The sequence below is a fragment of the Protomyctophum parallelum genome (assembly GCF_964188405.1).
Source record: "Protomyctophum parallelum genome assembly, chromosome: 15".
NCBI lineage: Eukaryota > Metazoa > Chordata > Actinopteri > Myctophiformes > Myctophidae > Protomyctophum > Protomyctophum parallelum.
Genome location: NC_139710.1, coordinates 51,159,865 through 51,174,470, shown reverse-complemented (window position 1 = coordinate 51,174,470; position 14,606 = coordinate 51,159,865). Strand labels below are relative to the sequence as shown.

Here is a 14,606-nt window from a genome sequence, read left to right as displayed (position 1 = left end):
TGAGATCAGATTCATACAAGGTTTCCACTGGACACACACTGGTCTGATGAACCCATTCTGACCTGAGATCGGATTCTAGAAATGTCAGTCGCTCTTCGATTTTTCAAAAATAGCAGACCTACAAGCTCGTATCGCGCCACTCGGTGGCGCGATATGAGCTTGTAGATCTGCTATTTTTCAATAGCTAAAGCATAACATGATGCTGACACCAAAATGGGTGCCCGTTCAGAATGGGTTAATTTCTCCCCGATGCAGGTTATTCTCAGTGGAAAGGCATCGAACAAAACAAAACACTAAAGACTAACTTACAAAAAGACAACATAGAAAAACACTTGAAAACAAGGGAAACAAACCCAGAACTTGAGAAACTGCAATGACGGGGCCCCCTAGCAGCTCTCCCTGAGTGTTACCTTCTGGTTGCCTCAAGCCAAACTGAACTAACTCACTGCCCCTGCAGCCTCCCTCTTAGCAAGACTATACCAAGGTTACAGTTCTGTAATTGGTAACCCACTTGACTCAACCTCTGGCTAACCACGGCCCATGAGTTAGCTTACACAATTATCTAGTTTACCTAAACCAATTCCAAAACATTTCAGAATACATTACATGCGCCACAACCTAAAGATACATAGAACACATAACACAAGAGCTCTTGTAACAGACAGACACCCCTCCTGCTCTATAGCACTTGGTACCTTCCTCCCCTCAGTCAAGAGGATCACCAGGTGTCAGGAGAGCCAGGTGCCAAACAATCATAATTAAACACAATTGACAACATGTATGCTCTGTGAAAATCTATGCACAGTACTCGTGTTCTCTTCCACCATTCACTGCGTGTTACCAATAATAAAAATATGCACTCATGTCCATTTCAACAGTCTTCCAAGCCGGCCGGCAAAGTTAGGGATGCAACTGTGTAATTTAGGTTGCTCTCCATCAGCGTATGTGTATAGGGCATGGGCTGCCCCATGACAGGTGGCATGTTTGATGGATGGATTAATTGATGAATTAATTAATTGTAACAGTGGTGGGCTAAATAAAAAAGGGTTGGAAAAACACTGGATTAACACCCTGCACAGGACGAAGTTCTCCGCCCTTTCAATTAGTAACGCCCAGATCAAAAGGACGGAGATTATTGATATCAAAACCGATAGCATCGCTCCACAGGCTGGGAGCGTCTGTTGCTCCACAGGCTGGGAGCGTCTGTCGCTCCACAGGCTGCGAGCGTCTGTCGCTCCACAGGCTGGGAGCGTCTGTCGCTCCACAGGCTGGGAGCGTCTGTCACTCCACAGGCTGGGAGCGTCTGTTGCTCCACAGGCTGGGAGCGTCTGTCGCTCCACAGGCTGCGAGCGTCTGTTGCTCCACAGGCTGCGAGCGTCTGTTGCTCCACAGGCTGGGAGCGTCTGTCGCTCCACAGGCTGGGAGCGTCTGTCGCTCCACAGGCTGGGAGCGGTCTGTTGAAACGTGAATAACTCCTGATCTAAATCATTCCATCCAATTCTAAGAAAAGGTCCTGTGTCAGACGGCCCACTGCTGTCCCGTCGCTAGTCGCGTTAGAATGAATCATACGTCCCGTTATTGTCGTTCACCTCGGGAGTGTTTTGGCTACATTTAGCTACTTCAGCTACATCCGGGATAACATCCGGTCTGTCGCTAAATGTGCTCCGCTGCTATAAATCGCTGCGCGCTATGATTTAATGGATTAAAGTAACCCCGGGCATTCGGGGTGTTAATTGATTGTTTCAATGTTTTGTCCTGACAGTTACCAGTCCAGTGGAGTTGGTAACCGTGGTGACTTTACCCAGGCAGCGGCCGCCGCAGCGGTCGCTGCGGCAGCGGCCGCCACCGCCACCGCTACAGCCACGGCGACGGTCGCTGCCATCCAGGAGAAACATAACCAGGAGATGAACTATGGACAGGTGAGCGTCCATCCACAGCACTCTGCTATAGTCGCTGCCATCCAGGAGAAACACAGTCAGGAGATGAACTATGGACAGGTGAGCGTCCATCCACAGCACTCTGCTATAGTCGCTGCCATCCAGGAGAAACACAGTCAGGAGATGAACTATGGACAGGTGAGCGTCCATCCACAGTTCTCTGCTATAGAGTGTCGCAGGCCCGCCGTCTTTCAGAACGACGAGGGACCCAGAAGAGAATTTCCCATGATTCTTTCCCATAGAAGTATTTATTTAAAGACCTGTAGGCCTCAGACAAAGCCAACTCGGATCGTGACAAATCATGACACAAAACAAAGTTTTAAAGAAGAAAAAGTACAACACGTTTTTGATGTTTTTCTTCTTTGCAACGCTCTATAAGAGCTGGTCAAACATTGGCCTAATTGTCAAATATTAGAGCATTGTGAGCTTGTAGATCGGCTATTTTCACAATATTTATCTGTTGAACAGAATGAGGCATGTAATGCTTCAATTCCAAGTTCTTGTCAGCGTGAGGGGTCCCCAGTTCAAATATGATTATTTTGGGGGGTCCCCAGTTTGAGTATGATTATTTTGGTGGGTACCCCGTTCAATCATGATTATTTTGGGTGGTCCCCAGCTCAAATATGATTATTTCTGGGTGGTCCCCAGCTCAAATATGATTATTTTTGGGTGGTCCCCAGCTCAAATATGATTATTTTTGGGTGGTCCCCAGCTCAAATATGATTATTTATGGGTGGTCCCCAGCTCAAATATGATTATTTTTGGGTGGTCCCCAGCTCAAATATGATTATTTTTGGGTGGTCCCCAGCTCAAATATGATTATTGTGGGGGGTCGCAGCCTGAAAAGGTTGAGAACCACTGAGATAGAGCACCAGTCATATGAACAACACCTCTCTGTCTGTCTTCTATTTTAAGAGTCACATAAAACAAAAAACGTTTTTTTTTTTGCGTTTGCAGGTCTGCCTTCAAACTGCACTCAAAGTTATGCTATTAAGTTTGAGTCTGCACTCAAACTTATGCAATAATATTCCTATGTTGTTTATGAAATTGCATATGAGAGTATTGTCGGGAGGAAACCGCCTAACTCGTTTTTATTTCTTGAAAAAGGAACATTTTGGAGCCGGGTGGTTTCTTCTCAACAGCAGAGATATAATGTATAGATAATAATCTGTACATACTAATACAGCAGAGATATAATGTATAGATAATAATCTGTACATACTAATACAGCAGAGATATAATGTATAGATAATAATCTGTACATGGCAATACTAACCCATTCTGACCGGGCACCCGTTTTGGTGTCAGCATCATGTTATGCTTTAGCTATTGAAAAATAGCAGATCTACAAGCTCATATCGCGCCACCGAGTGGCGCGATACGAGCTTGTAGGTCTGCTATTTTTTAGAAAAATCGAAGAACGACTGACATTTTTTTAGAATCTGATCTCAGGTCAGAATGGGTTAATCAGACCCAGTGTGTGTCCAGTGGAAACCTCGTATGAATCTGATCTCAGGTCAGAATGGGCTAAAAGAGCTATTTGTCGTTTTTGGTCAAAATAAATCTGCCTGGCTGGTTGTCCTAATCTAGTTTGTTCCTGTTTGTCTGTCTGTGTTTTATCCTGTGTGCATTTGTTTTACATCTCCGTTCCTTCCAGATGGGTGGACCTCAGGGCTATAACCAGCAGTTCATGACCCACGCTGGCCCCCGGGGACCTCATGGCATGGGTCCTGGAAGCATGGGCCCCAGCCCCGGTAGTAGGGGCCCCCCCTCCATGGGCCCCATGTACGGCCCTGGTGGGGGAGGCCAGAGAATGGCCCAGCACCCAAACTATGGCCCTGGACCCCAGCAAGGCCCCCTGCGGCCCCCACAGGGCCTCAAACGACCCTACAACTCGGAGGTAATGATTCATTACTGTGGTCAAAACCACCAATATCCATATTGCAATACAAGTTTACTATATATATATATATATATATATATATATATATATATATGCCATAGGTCCACAATTAATTAAATGTATCATTTTGATGTAAAGGCCTTTTCAGCTTTGCAACTCTGATATATTATTTTGAGTTTTTAATATGATACCGATATGATGGGCGATTTAATTGTGCCGTCTTTAACCCATTAAAACAGGGAAAGCTGAATTCTGTGTCATTTTAATGTTCGTTTTTGTATTGGCTATTCAAAAATAGTAGATGTAAAAGGTCACAGCGCGCCACTTCGTGTCGTACTGCAAGCTTGTACGTGAAAAGAATCTTTAAAGTGCGAGAACTGATGTAGAAGGCATTTGTAGAATGAACTGACGTAGAAGGCATTTGTAGAATGAACTGACGTAGAAGGCATTTGTAGAATGAACTGATGTAGAAGGCATTTGTAGAATGAACTGATGTAGAAGGCATTTGTAGAATGAACTGACGTAGAAGGCATTTGTAGAATGAACTGATGTAGAAGGCATTTGTAGAATGAACTGACGTAGAAGGCATTTGTAGAATGAACTGACGTAGAAGGCATTTGTAGAATGAACTGATGTAGAAGGCATTTGTAGAATGAACTGATGTAGAAGGCATTTGTAGAATGAACTGATGTAGAAGGCATTTGTAGAATGAACTGACGTAGAAGGCATTTGTAGAATGAACTGACGTAGAAGGCATTTGTAGAATGAACTGACGTAGAAGGCATTTGTAGAATGAACTGATGTAGAAGGCATTTGTAGAATGAACTGACGTAGAAGGCATTTGTAGAATGAACTGATGTAGAAGGCATTTGTAGAATGAACTGATGTAGAAGGCATTTGTAGAATGAACTGATGTAGAAGGCATTTGTAGAATGAACTGATGTAGAAGGCATTTGTAGAATGAACTGATGTAGAAGGCATTTGTAGAATGAACTGACGTAGAAGGCATTTGTAGAATGAACTGATGTAGAAGGCATTTGTAGAATGAACTGACGTAGAAGGCATTTGTAGAATGAACTGATGTAGAAGGCATTTGTAGAATGAACTGATGTAGAAGGCATTTGTAGAATGAACTGACGTAGAAGGCATTTGTAGAATGAACTGATGTAGAAGGCATTTGTAGAATGAACTGATGTAGAAGGCATTTGTAGAATGAACTGATGTAGAAGGCATTTGTAGAATGGGCTCCAGGTCATTTTGCTGCTCCTCTCTTTCTCTCAGTCTTTTCCAGGGATGGCTCAGCAGTATGGCGGTCCAGGTTCCGTTGGTCCCGCGGGTTCAATTCCCGGTTCTGCTGGTCCCAACCACCCAGGAGGACCCGGCCCGTACAACCTGCAGTACCACACAGGTCTGTCTGTCTGTCTGTCTGTCTGTCTGTCTGTCTGTCTGTCTGTCTGTGTGTCAGACAGACCACACAGGTCTGTCTGTCTGTCTGTCTGTCTGTCTGTCTGTCTGTCTGTCTGTCTGTGTGTCAGACAGACCACACAGGTCTGTCTGTCTGTCTGTCTGTCTGTCTGTCTGTCTGTCTGTCTGTCTGTCTGTCTGTCTGTCTGTCTGTCTGTCTGTCTGTCTGTCTGTCTGTGTGTCTGTCTGTGTGTCAGAAAGACCACACAGGTCTGTCTGTCTGTCTGTCTGTCTGTGTGTGTGTCAGAAAGACCACACAGGTCTGTCTGTCTGTCTGTCTGTCTGTGTGTGTGTCAGACAGACCACACAGGTCTGTCTGTGTGTCTGTGTGTCAGACAGACAGACAGGTCTGTCTGTGTGTCTGTCTGTATGTCAGACAGACACACAGGTCTGTCTGAAATACAGTACTAAACGTATAGAAAACTCTCCGTCCATGGCAGTCGGCGGCGTGTTAAGAAAATGTGACTTTGGTACACTGGCAACTGGTAAAACATATTCCCATAAGAACGCATGGCAGTACACTGGCAACTGGTAAAACACATTCCCATAAGAACGCATGGCAGTACACTGGCAACAGGTAAAACATATTCCCATAAGAACGCATGGCAGTACACTGGCAACAGGTAAAACATATTCCCATAAGAACGCATGGCAGTACACTGGCAACAGGTAAAACATATTCCCATAAGAACGCATGGCAGTACACTGGCAACTGGTAAAACATATTCCCATAAGAACGCATGGCAGTACACTGGCAACTGGTAAAACACATTCCCATAAGAACGCATGGCAGTACACTGGCAACTGGTAAAACATATTCCCATAAGAACGCATGGCAGTTGAATATGGCTTGTTTTCACTAAAAAACGCAGTCTTGGTAAATAAATTGGAGACAGAAGCCTTTTTATGAATCCTTTAGCCTTGGAGTGGATGGGCTGGATTTTTTTTTGTTTCTTTCCGTTCCCCACCAAAACATAAGGCATAATGTTCCATTCTCACCTCACGGTGGTCACGCTTAAAGTCTCTCTAGAAGCGTTTATATTCCAAACGAGAGGCATGCTGAAGTCAGAAATGAAGACAGAACATTGCCCATCTGGTCAAAACCACGGAGAGTTCCCTAGATTAACCCATTCTGACCTGAGATCAGATTCATACGAGGTTTCCACTGGGACACACACTGGTCTGATTAACCCATTCTGACCTGAGATCAGATTCTAAAAATGTCAGTCGTTCTTCGAATTTTCAAAAATAGCAGACCTACAAGCTCGTAGCGCGCCACTCGGTGGCGCGCTATGAGCTTGTAGATCTGCTATTTTTCAATAGCTAAAGCATAACATGATGCTGACACCAAAATGGGTGCCCGGTCAGAATAGATTAGGAGATACGAGCCATTCTTTCTGAGCCGTAAACGAGGAAGGGAACGGCAGTGCGCATGTGCAAATCAGCAAGAGAGTACTGTTGCAGAAGGAGAGGCTAACCAAAGAACAAAGAACCAAAGAGAGTACTGTTGCAGAAGGAGAGGCTAACCAAAGAACAAAGAACCAAAGAGAGTACTGTTGCAGAAGGAGAGGCTAACCAAAGAACAGAAACCACGCATTATGTTATGCTTTAGCTATTTAAAAATGGCTCCTCCACTAAAGTGGACATGTCCTTCTCTGTCCTTCTGTAGGTCCAGGTGGCCCAGGCCCCGCCCCTCAGCGCTCCGGCTCCTCCCCCTCATACCAGAGCCACAAGATGCCCCTCCCACAATACAACCCCTCGGGCCCTCCCAGCTCACAGTACTACAAGGTAATGTAGAATACAGCTGTTGTTACTAGGGCTTCCACTGCTACTACTACAAGGTAATGTAGAATACAGCTGTTGTTACTAGGGCTTCCACTGCTACTACTACAAGGTAATGTAGAATACAGCTGTTGTTACTAGGGCTTCCACTGCTACTACTACAAGGTAATGTAGAATACAGCTGTTGTTACTAGGGCTTCCACTGCTACTACTACAAGGTAATGTAGAATACAGCTGTTGTTACTAGGGCTTCCACTGCTACTACTACAAGGTAATGTAGAATACAGCTGTTGTTACTGGGGCTTCCACTGCTACTACTACAAGGTAATGTAGAATACAGCTGTTGTTACTGGGGCTTCCACTGCTACTACTACAAGGTAATGTAGAATACAGCTGTTGTTACTAGGGCTTCCACTGCTAGTGATTTTTACTAGTTGACTAGTCGACTAGTTTTTAACTAAAAATACATACAAATAATAGTTAATAGTTAAAGGACCACTTCACCACTTTTCAACCTATCTTCATATAATAGGTCCCCACTAATAATCATGAAAGAATGGCGCAATCTTTTTCTACTCAGTCGGTGTCTCATAGGAGGGCTGTGGGCAGTTTAGAAAACGTCTTCCAGTGACATCATCATTAGGGATTAGGCAGATTGTTTTTTAAACAATATTTATTTACACAAATATTTAGATTTTCATTATCGTGAGAACGATGGCTTCCATTTTCGCATTGCAACTTTTCAGGACTAGAAAGCCTGCAGTTTCTATTAACTTGTATTCCCCATCGATGATGTCACTGGAAGGCGGTTTCTGAACTGCCCACAGCCCTCCTATGAGACACAGACAGAGTAGAAAGAAAATTGCGCCATTCTTTCATGATTATTAGTGAGGACCTATTATATGAAGATAGGTTGAAAAGTGGTGAAGTGGTCCTTTAATAGTTAAAAAACTGTGTACATTGGTGACTATAACTATAATCTAGGTGATCTTGAGGCCTACAAAACAGGAACCCCCTCCCTTTTTTTCTCCTTTCTTATCAACTAGTACCAACAAGGTCGACTAGTTGAATAGTCGACTAGTTGAATAGTGGACTAGTTGAATAGTCGACTAGTTGAATAGTGGACTAGTTGAATAGTGGACTAGTTGAATAGTCGACTAGTTGAATAGTCGACTAGTTGAATAGTCGACTAGTTGAATAGTCGACTAGTTGCTTAAAGGTATATTCACTCAAAAAACCTTAGGTTTCGTTTTTGGCTGTGGGACCCAGCCTTTCGTCCAATCAGGATAGAGAGTCAAAAACGAAACCTAAGGTTTTTTGACCCCCAGGGGTTAACTGGGGACAGGGAGGAACTCCTTATATGGCCAGCAGCACACTCTATAGTAGGGAGGATTATCACAACAAAACAAAAAAATAAGTGATATTTGAATTAAGTGAAATCACTGAATATACCTTTAAAGCCCTAGTTGTTACCCTGTCTGATATAACCCGCCACGCATGTCGGGAGCCAGGGGTGATTTATAACCCTCAGCACGGGTTTGCCTATTTTCCGTTATGGGTTATTTTAAAAGGAATGTATATGGTCAAAACTAGTAGTAGGCTATACAGGTTAAAGGAGAATTCCATACTAAAAGGCTTTCTTACCTTTCTTTGTAGTTGTTACGTCCCCACCAAAGAGGTCCAGGTGTTATTTTGTGCAAAAGCTCCTTATTGGCTATTTCCCCTACCATAAGCCCTAAATGAATTGCATTGAATTGAATGGGAATTGAATGGGGCTATGGGGTGTTGTGCTAATTCGCTTATTTCCATCGCTCAAAATTATAATTTCTTTGTATACATCCTCTCTTCATAATGTAAATAATATCCCAAGCGGCACAGTTTACTACTTCTTTCGATGGAAATAAGCGAACTAGCATAACACCCCATAGCCCCATTCAATTCCCATTCAATGCAATGCAATTCATTGAGGGCTTATGGTAGGGAAAATAGCCAATAAGGAGTTTTTGCACAAAAAAAACACCTGGACCTCTTTGGTGGGGACGTAACAACTACAAAGAAAGGTAAGAAAGATAAGAAAGCATTCTAGCATGGAATTCTCCTTTAAATCTAGCAGGAAACCCTAGATTTTATTTTTGCTTTGATCCCCTGTGTGTGTGTGTGTGTGTGTGTGTGTGTGTGTAGCAGGAGCAGTTTAATGGACAGGGTGGCACATTAAATCCTCTGGCCGCAGGTGGTGCAACTGGAGCCTACAACAACTTCAACCAACCTAGTGGGGTGAGACACTGTTTGCGTGCCTGCGTGTGTTCATTGCAACTGTATGTGTATGTCCCCATAGCACGGCATAATAATCATTCTATTCATCTGTCCACAAATTGTATTATTGTTCTTGTAACCACTATTGGCACTGGGTGGTTCGAGACTAAGAGCGTGAAATATTCGATTGACTGAAACCTGAATGAATATATACAATTAGTTTATTTAACCCATTCTGACCGGGCACCCATTTTGGTGTCGGCGTCATGTTATGCTTTAGCTATTTAAAAACAGCAGATCTACAAGCTCATATCGCGCCACCGAGTGGCGCGATACGAGCTTGTAGGTCTGCTATTTTTGAAAAATCGAAGAGCGACTGACATTTCTAGAATCTGATCTCAGGTCAGAATGGGTTAAACTCCCCCCCAGAAACCAACATAAGAATATCAATACAGACATGGTACAAAACATAATATAAGAAAACACAACAACCACACAGGACGGCACACAGCAGAGAATTCAGGACTTCCTTTTCCCTGGAGCCGCATCAGCAGTCACTCACAGGGGTGATGCCGAAGGTCCTCCCCAAGGAGGTCCTCCCCAAGGTCCCCAAGGTCCTCCCCAAGGTCCTCCCCAAGGAGGTCCTCCCCAAGGTCCCCAAGGTCCTCCCCAAGGTCCTCCCCAAGCCACCAGGGAGATATAATCGCCTGGAAAACCTCCCTGGGGACTGGGGAGGTGACAAGGAGAGGCATCTCTACTAGATTCCTCAACCACCACTACTGGCTCTTTCTCTCACGCTTGAGTCTCCCTCTGACTGAGCCCTTCAGGGAGAGTCTCCCTCTGACTGAGCCCTTCAGGGAGAGTAGGGATGAAGAATGTCCTGCAGAGAGTCTCCCTCTGACTGAGCCCTTCAGGGAGAGTAGGGATGAAGAATGTCCTGCAGAGAGTCTCCCTCTGACTGAGCCCTTCAGGGAGAGTAGGGATGAAGAATGTCCTGCAGAGAGCAGCTTGGCCCTCAGGCTCGGATCTCTTTTGTATCTTATCCATCCTAACTATCAGGAGCTGTGGCTCTTTTATTCTAAAGACTATGACTAAGCTAAACCAAAATTAGCTGTCAAATTCAACACTGCCACGGACATATTTGTATGGGTCGCGAGTAAATACCCCTTTATTTTTTGTTTAGTATATTTTGTTTTTAATTATTTTTTCTAAAGCTTTTCCAAAAAAACTATTTTTACAAACAAATTCTAACTTATTTTTTTCAATACTTGAAAATAGAATCTACAAGCTCACAACGCACAACGTGTTGTGAGCTTGTGGATCGTCTATTTTCACTATGGGGTCCTCTTTTGGGTCTCGCGCTAAATAGGTTGGGAACCACTGCTCTAGACTCGGCACAATAACCACCTGGTAGTAGTTGGCAATATCAGATGACTATTTCAGTGCCCTGCTTTTCACACAGGTCTGGGGTTTGGCAATCTCGTGTTGCCAGACTGTTGCCTCTCGCAATTTCCAAATGCTTCCGTCATACAGTCTGGAGCATCGGAGGCTCTATCATGAGTCAAATATAAATGCTTCCGTCATACAGTCTGGAGCATCGGAGGCTCTATCATGAGTCAAATATAAATGCTTCCGTCATACAGTCTGGAGCATCGGAAGCTCTGATCATGAGTCAAATATAAATGCTTCCGTCATACAGTCTGGAGCATCGGAGGCTCTATCATGAGTCAAATATAAATGCTTCCGTCATACAGTCTGGAGCATCGGAGGCTCTATCATGAGTCAAATATAAAGCGGGACTGGAGCCTCCTCCCCACTTCCGTTTCGTCACGCAAATTAAAACAAATATAAATCATCTAAGCATATATAGCTTGCTGTTTAGCAGAAGGAAATGAAAAAATGAAATGTAAAAATATATATATTTTCGTGAACGGAAATGGCAGCTTCCTTAACTCGAATTTCAGGAGACTACCGGTATATAGCATTCGTAGATTGTAGAATATTTGTCTGGCTTAAAGGTTACCCTTTAAGATTTCTCTCTCTCTCTCTCTCTCTCTCTCTCTCTCTCTCTCTCAGCCCGGTCGAGTTTTGCCAGGTTACCCCAGCTCTCCTCTCCCTGGTAACCCGACACCTCCCATCACCCCTGGAAGTTCCATGGCCCCACCCTACATGTCACCCAACAGTGATGTGAAGCCGACACCTTCTTCCTTCCTGCCAGACATCAAGCCAAATATGGCCAACCTGGTTCCTCCCCCTCCTACTGGTAGGTATAAAGACACACACACACACAGGCCCACATGTATCAAAGTGGTGTAGACCGGAAATATGGACGTACAGCTAAATATGGACGTACAGCTAAATATGGACGTACGGCTAAATATGGACGTACAGCTAAATATGGACGTACAGCTAAATCGTCTGCATCTGATCGGCGTCTAGTGTAGGCTTGTTTTTCAATACTAGCCACTGGACACACACTGGTCTAATTAACCCATTCTGACCTGAGATCAGATTCTAAAAATGTCAGTCGCTCTTCAATTTTTCAAAAATAGCAGACCTACAAGCTCGTATCGCGCCACTCGGTGGCGCGATATGAGCTTGTAGATCTGCTATTGTCTATTGTCGTATTTGACAGGCATCTAGACACATGTATCCACCCATCTAGACACATGTATCCACCCATCTAGACACATGTATCCACCCATCTAGACACATGTATCCACCCATCTAGACACATGTATCCACCCATCTAGACACATGTATCCACCCATCTAGACACATGTATCCACCCATCTAGACACATGTATCCACCCCAACATTAGGCATACATGCATGGACATGCAGGCCTATTTTTATATCCAAGTGACAGCCTAACTAGGTACCAAGGTTATAGGATACATCCTCCTTCCTAACTAGGTACCACAGTGATGAGATGCATTCATTGAAATGAGTAATTATAATGTTGAATGTTTGTTGACTTCCTGGTTGTTAGGTAACCCCAGCGACGACCTCCGGCTGACCTTCCCTGTGCGTGACGGTGTCGTATTAGAACCCTTCCGATTGGAGCACAACCTGGCCGTTAGCAACCACGTCTTCCAGCTCCGAGACTCTGTCTACAAGACTCTTATATTAAGGTATATATATATATACTCTATACTCTATAGATATATACTCTATACTCTATAGATATATACTCTATACTCTATATATATATACTCTATACTCTATAGATATATACTCTATACTCTATAGACTCTGTCTACAAGACTCTTATATTAAGGTACTACACATCATATATATATATATACTCTATACTCTATAGATATATACTCTATACTCTATAGATATATACTCTATAGACTCTGTCTACAAGACTCTTATATTAAGGTACTACACATCATATATATATATATACTCTATACTCTATAGATATATACTCTATACTCTATAGATATATACTCTATACTCTATAGACTCTGTCTACAAGACTCTTATATTAAGGTACTACACATCATATATAGATATATACTCTATACTCTATAGATATATACTCTATAGATATATACTCTATACTCTATAGATATATACTCTATACTCTATAGCAGGGTTCCCCAATTAAGTTTCCTCAAGGGCCATATTTTGACTAGCGTACCAGGCTGGGGGCCGAGTCTGCACGCGCGAGGTCGAGGTCTTGCCCTGAAAATTCATTTTCAGGGCAAGACCCCATTTGAAAAGGATGCCCAGTTTGACATGCATAGGCTACTGACCCCCATTCAATGCCATTTATATCTGGGACCCTTAAAAAAAAAGTTTGGAAGTTCTTTCATGGGCCACAAGGGGGCGCTCTGTGGGCCGCAAATGGCCCGCGGGCCGCCTATTGGGGTACCCTGTCATATATAGATGTCGTTCTCATAGACTTGTTTTCATGTAAAGGACATGACAGGAGTTTTGTGCAAGGGACCCCTGTGAGAGAGCATTTGCGTTGTCAACCATTCAAAATTCTTCCCAAGAAAAATCACACGTGAGCTCGCAGATGAGCTATTTTCGATTTTTATCTTAACTCAAGTATAACAGGGTTAAAGTTAAAAAATAACAAAGAGGGCGCCTGCAGTTCATTTGTATGGGGTTGCTCATCCAGCGCATACTCCCTTTTCACCCCTTCTTCCGGGTTGGAAAAGTGTGACAGGCTAGGCGGGGCCTGTTTGGGTCCTATGTGGGGCCTGTTTGGGTCCTATGTGGGGCCTGTTTGGGTCCTATGTGGGGCCTGTTTGGGTCCTATGTGGGGCCTGTTTGGGTCCTATGTGGGGCCTGTTTGGGTCCTATGTGGGGCCTGTTTGGGTCATATGTGGGGCCTGTTTGGGTCATATGTGGGGCCTGTTTGGGTCCTATTGGGCCTGTTTGGGTCCTATTGGGCCTGTTTGGGTCCTATGTGGGGCCTGTTTGGGTCCTATGTGGGGCCTGTTTGGGTCCTATTGGGCCTGTTTGGGTCCTATTGGGCCTGTTTGGGTCCTATTGGGCCTGTTTGGGTCCTATGTGGGGCCTGTTTGGGTCCTATGTGGGGCCTGTTTGGGTCCTATGTGGGGCCTGTTTGGGTCCTATTGGGCCTGTTTGGGTCCTATGTGGGGCCTGTTTGGGTCCTATTGGGCCTGTTTGGGTCCTATGTGGGGCCTGTTTGGGTCCTATGTGGGGCCTGTTTGGGTCCTATTGGGCCTGTTTGGGTCCTATTGGGCCTGTTTGGGTCCTATGTGGGGCCTGTTTGGGTCCTATTGGGCCTGTTTGGGTCCTATGTGGGGCCTGTTTGGGTCCTATTGGGCCTGTTTGGGTCCTATGCGGGGCCTGTTTGGGTCCTATGTGGGGCCTGTTTGGGTCCTATTGGGCCTGTTTGGGTCCTATTGGGCCTGTTTGGGTCCTATGTGGGGCCTGTTTGGGTCCTATGTGGGGCCTGTTTGGGTCCTATGTGGGGCCTGTTTGGGTCCTATTGGGCCTGTTTGGGTCCTATTGGGCCTGTTTGGGTCCTATGTGGGGCCTGTTTGGGTCCTATGTGGGGCCTGTTTGGGTCCTATGTGGGGCCTGTTTGGGTCCTATGTGGGGCCTGTTTGGGTCCTATTGGGCCTGTTTGGGTCCTATTGGGCCTGTTTGGGTCCTATGTGGGGCCTGTTTGGGTCCTATTGGGCCTGTTTGGGTCCTATGTGGGGCCTGTTTGGGTCCTATGTGGGGCCTGTTTGGGTCCTATGTGGGGCCTGTTTGGGTCCTATGTGGGGCCTGTT

The 14,606-nt window shown here is 44.7% G+C and overlaps 1 protein-coding gene across 1 annotated transcript in view; it reads left to right on the top strand.

Moving 5' to 3' along the window:
* The window catches only part of zmiz2 (zinc finger, MIZ-type containing 2), a gene marked incomplete at its 5' end in the record, with an annotated part of 43,985 nt that overhangs the window by 9,998 nt on the left and 19,381 nt on the right, over nucleotides 1–14,606 (top strand). Inside the window, 7 exons of the mRNA XM_083783562.1 lie at nucleotides 1,763–1,997; nucleotides 3,595–3,837; nucleotides 5,122–5,248; nucleotides 6,974–7,092; nucleotides 9,268–9,360; nucleotides 11,416–11,602; nucleotides 12,332–12,473. Of these exons, the coding sequence (XP_083639688.1) occupies nucleotides 1,763–1,997; nucleotides 3,595–3,837; nucleotides 5,122–5,248; nucleotides 6,974–7,092; nucleotides 9,268–9,360; nucleotides 11,416–11,602; nucleotides 12,332–12,473 (1,146 nt within the window). The remainder of the gene's footprint in view (nucleotides 1–1,762; nucleotides 1,998–3,594; nucleotides 3,838–5,121; nucleotides 5,249–6,973; nucleotides 7,093–9,267; nucleotides 9,361–11,415; nucleotides 11,603–12,331; nucleotides 12,474–14,606) is intronic.